Source organism: Clupea harengus, chromosome 19 (assembly GCF_900700415.2).
Source record: "Clupea harengus chromosome 19, Ch_v2.0.2, whole genome shotgun sequence".
NCBI classification, from domain to species: Eukaryota; Metazoa; Chordata; class Actinopteri; order Clupeiformes; family Clupeidae; genus Clupea; species Clupea harengus.
Window position 1 is genome coordinate 5,889,673 of NC_045170.1, and position 5,000 is coordinate 5,894,672.

Sequence of the window (5,000 nt, forward strand, 5' to 3'; positions counted from 1 at the left end):
CGTTTTACTGCAGAAGCATGCGATTGCATAGACTATAATCAAAGGTGGATTCGAGGGGTTTGTCTCTCTCTCATCAACGACAAATTACACTGCAGGTTTGATTATACCAGTTTGCTTGATGGCGTCTGTGTTTGGGTAGATGGGAAGTACTGTTATACCGAACGAGGGGTAATGAGGGGCTTTTTCGCTGTGGCCCTGCTGTGAAAAAAAGCACTATACAGTCTGGCCCTGTTTGCTTGCGTACATGCTGTGCAACAATCCGCGCTAAAACTGGCCTCAGACCACCCGGGAGTACTAAACACCAACAAGACTCCAGAATGCCCTCCATCATTAGTCACTCTGTGTGAAACACAGGGCAGCTCACTGCAAATGATCTTGCATTTGTTTTTTGTTTTTAGTATTGTGGTGCTTACTGGATCTCTGGTAACACTGTGTTTGGAGGGGTTTGCTTAAAGCCTGACACCGCACCGTCGTAACCATGACATGACACCGTCGTAACCATGACATGACACTGTCGTAACCATGACATGACACCGTCGTAACCATGACATGACACCGCTGAACCATGACATGACACCGTCGTAACCATGACACGACGCATGTCATGAACCTGGAGGAGTCATTATGAATGTTTATGACTGTTGCCATCAAGTGTCATTCTGTAAATTATGTCATTTTTAATGTCAAGCTGACATTGTTTGGGATGTGTTTGTTATGACATCTTGACATTTACCAAGACAACATAACCTGTCAATGTCGATGTTATGACAACGTGACATTAGTTAAGTGTTACCATGTGTGTGTGTGTGTGTGTGTGTGTGAGTGACATTAATTATGTGTGTGTGTGTGTGTGTGTGTGTGTGAGTGACATTAATTAAGTGTTACCGTGTGTGTGTGTGTGTGTGTGTGTGTGTGTTTGTGTGTGTGCGTGACATTAATTAAGTGTTACCGTGTGTGTGTGTGTGTGTGTGTGCGAGACATTAATGAAGTGTTACCGTGTGTGTATGTGTGTGTTTGTGTTTGTGTTTGTTTGTTTGTGTGCTTGTGTGTGTGTGTGTGTGTGTGTGTGTGTGTGTGTGTGTGACATTAATTAAGTGTTACCGGATCTCCTAACTTGCTCGGTTGTTTGAATGAAAGTATCAGCCAAGTTAATAAATGTAATTGAAATGGAAATAGAAATGCTGCAACATTAGTGGTGTGTGCGTGTGCGTGTTTGTGTGTTAGTGTGTGTGTGTGTGTGTGTGTGTGTGCGTGTGCATGTTTGTGTGTTAGTGTGTGTGTGTGTGTGTGTGTGTGTGTGTGTATGTGTGTGCTTGCGTGCGTGTCCAAACATGTGTGCAGTCTTATTAGTGTGCAGGGAAAAAGGCTGGAAATAGCCATAGAAGCTGATGAGGAATATGGATGATGTCATATTGAGAACATGTCAGCACAGGTTGTTTTTAATTACTTGGATGCTTCCGTCAAAATGGTGAGATTACATCAGACTTGTTTTTTTTTTCGAAGAGGAGGAGAGAAAAAGATGCAGATCCACAAGCTGTTTGCTATTTAAGTGTTACCTTAAGCTGCCAAAACCAGATCTTGAAAATAAGTGGGTGTGATGTCGTACATGTTGACTGCTTCTCTGACTGGCTAAAACCTAACACTTACTTGACTGCCTAATACATTTACATTTACATTTAGTCATTTAGCAGACGCTTTTATCCAAAGCGACTTACATGTGCGACTTACAATGTATACACATTTTACATTTACACTGATGGCACACTGCACATCAGGAGCAATTAGGGGTTCAGTGTCTTGCTCAAGGACGCTTCGACAGGGAATCGAACTAGCAACCTTCTGTTTACTAAACGACTTCTCTACCTACTGTACCACTGTCGCCCCTATGACGTCATAATAGACTAATAGACGTCATGCTGATATGTAGCTGATTCAAAACAAACATGTCAGAGATTAGCTGGCTGAACCCAGACTTGCCATCACTTGAGTATATTGGAGTCTGCACAGATTCAGCGCAGACTGGATGCATTGCGGACCAACTGGACAGGTCATTAAGGAGTCCTTGTGTGTGTGTGTAATACTCCAAAGTGTGCTAGAAGCCTGGGGGGAAAACGCGTAGGGAAAGACTGGTTTAAATATTTTCATTAAAGTCATCATAGTAGCCTTACACGCTGATCTACTGAAAAAAATTATCCAACGAGTTGGTAAATAGGCTTAAAATCTAATCCTGAACCTTAGAGTAAACACTAAATTAAGATTATTTATGACATAGTTCTATAGTGCATGCTGTTTTGGGTTTTAAATGTAATCAGAAAATAGAGGGTTTTTAAACATTTAAAAGAAAGATGTTTAACGTCTGCCTGTGATAGTCGAGGCAATGCAAACCTTCCTCTGTGCCACCATGAATCTTAACATTCACAATAATTTGTTTTGTCGTTGTCGTTGTCGTTGTCGTTGTTGTTGTTGTTTTATCCCTCTCAAATCACCTGGTCTTTGTTTGGTGTAATGACTTCCTGTTTGTCCCACACTGATTGTATTCCCCTTGTCACTTCATCTCAGCTTCCTGATAAATTCCCTCCATCCGTCCCCAAAGTGGACCCCAAGGTACGCTTCAGAGGAGTCATGGGAGTTTATTTTCTTCACTAAATGTTTATTCTGTGTCCCTTCATGTACAGTATGTACTGTACAACAGTTACGCTGTGCTGTATGCATTGTAGTCCCCGAGAGCATGAGTGTTGCAGCAGTGGTACCTCCTGAAGCACATGTGATCACAGATGTTCATGTTGAGATCTGCATGATGAGCGCACAGCATGTTAGTTTGTATCGCTGCATGTGTCTGCAGATGCAGCGATGTTTACATTCAGGCAAATACCCGTGCGTTCAATGTGCAACTGCATATTGCGCAGTCTAGACAACACAATTCGTATAATCATGTGTACATCCTAATATGAACGCAAGCACATATGCATGTATGTGTTTGTGTTTGTTTTGCCAGTACACAGTCAATGCACACACACAGATATATATGTGTGTATGTACATGTGTGTACTCTTCCCTGTGTGTGTGTGTGTGTGTGGTCAGAAGCAGGAGCCCTGTGAAGACTGCGCGCATGGCCTGCCTGGCGTGCCTGGCCGTTCGGGCACCAAGGGCGACAAGGGTGAGCAGGGTGAGCAGGGCAAACCGGGCATCACGGAGGCCGACGACTGTGAGCGGGTGAGGGGCTGCACTCACTAACACCTCCTTTACCTCCGAGGAGTCGCCCGAATCCAACAGCCACTTAAAAAATGACATTTTGCAAAAACACTTTAAAAACTCTCTTTTGTCCAAGAAACATATATATATATACAGTATATATATATATATATATATATATATATATATATACCACCCCCACAAACCTGGAATGGTCTATTTTTAGAGCTCTGTGAGGAGAAAAAAAATGAACAACATGTCCATGACATGTCCATGTACCGTCTCTGACCCTCCCATTAGAGCTGTTTATATGATAACAGTAGACTATGGTCGGCAGTCGTTATTGGGTCATTACCAAGGGGGTAATCGAGCGTTCTTAATGTGTACCAGTCATGGAAAAGGCGTGACAAAATGTTCCTAGCATTAGCCTTCCATTTTGGCTTTTTTTTTTTTTTTTTACATCAAATAACTTCTGAAGCGTTCTGTCCTTTACATGACCTGATTGTTATTATGTAGAGAAACGCAACACTGTCTGACCGGCTCCATAACCTCGCAACCTTTGTTGGATTGTGTTTGTCTACGACTTTCAGAGCTCAAAGTCTTGGCCACAAACACAAAAGCATTGCTATCTACAACACGCAGAGTGTTTCTGAGTAACAGACGTCAAAGCATTGCTATCTACAACACTCTAGTGTTTCTGAGTAACAGACGTCAAAGCATTGTTATCTATAACACGCAGAGTGTTTCTAAGTAACAGAACCCAAAGCATTGCTATCTACGACACGCAGAGTGTTTCTGAGTCACAGACGTCAAAGCACTGTTATCTACGACACGCAGAGTGTTTCTGAGTAACAGACGTCAAAGCATTGTTATCTACGACACGCAGAGTGTTTCTGAGTAACAGACGTCAAAGCACTGCTATCTACGACACGCAGAGTGTTACTAAGTAACAGAACCCAAAGCATTGCTATCTACGACACGCAGAGTGTTACTGAGTCACAGACGTCAAAGCATTGCTATCTACTTCTGCTTCTAAGCCTTGCTAACTGCTTGCTAAGTACTACTGAAGAACAGAAGGCAAAGTGTTTTTTGTCTTCCTGATGGGTGAGGGGGTATTGGTGGTGGGAAAGAAGGTGCAGAATAAAAAAGAGAGAAAAAAAAACACATCTGACACTTCATGATGTATCACTTCTGATACATGATGTATACATCTGCTGGAACACGGAACACGGAAGACTCACCATCTCTCTGTGTTCTTTCATCCCTGTTCTGCTCTTCTGTTCTCCTCTCTTACACTCCTTCCTGTCTTTTTTCTCTCTCATGTTTTTTTTCCCTTTTTTTTACTCTTCTGTCCTCAGTGCTACCAGAGGCTTCAGGGGGAAGAGCCTGCTCAGGAAGTAGTGAGTCTCATCAACCCAAAATGACACGCACAATAGAAATGAGTTAGAGTAATATGTCTGTATGTTTTGCTACATGATTTGTCTGTGTGTTCTGTGCAGTCAAATCCCACGACAACAGGAACTGTTAATACGGGCTGTGCAGGTGGAGCGGGCTCACCAGGTCTCCCAGGACATCCAGGTGAACAGGTGAGAAGAGAGAGAGAGCAGAGAATGGGAGAGTGAGAGAGATAGAGAGAAAGAAAGAGAGAGAGAGAGAGAGAGAGAGAGAGGAGAGTGGGAGAGAGAGAGAGAGAGGAGGGGGGGGGGTCAAACTTGGAACTTGAAAACATTTTTGTAATCATCTTCATCCAGAAGAGGAGAGAGAGAGAGAGAGAGAGAGGGTCAAGCTTTGTACTCATCTTCATCCAG

At 42.9% G+C, this 5,000-nt stretch overlaps 1 protein-coding gene across 8 annotated transcripts in view; it reads left to right on the forward strand.

The window, feature by feature from the left end:
• col16a1 (collagen, type XVI, alpha 1) overlaps positions 1 to 5,000 on the forward strand; it is a 77,492-nt gene that overhangs the window by 36,961 nt on the left and 35,531 nt on the right. For 6 of the 8 annotated variants that reach the window (XM_031586320.2, XM_031586329.2, XM_031586324.2 and 3 more), the window contains 4 exons: positions 2,560 to 2,604; positions 3,082 to 3,213; positions 4,551 to 4,592; positions 4,692 to 4,778. In XM_031586320.2, the coding sequence (XP_031442180.1) occupies positions 2,560 to 2,604; positions 3,082 to 3,213; positions 4,551 to 4,592; positions 4,692 to 4,778 (306 nt within the window). The remainder of the gene's footprint in view (positions 1 to 2,559; positions 2,605 to 3,081; positions 3,214 to 4,550; positions 4,593 to 4,691; positions 4,779 to 5,000) is intronic. The other 2 variants (XM_031586321.2, XM_031586325.2) reach the window with 1 other exon arrangement.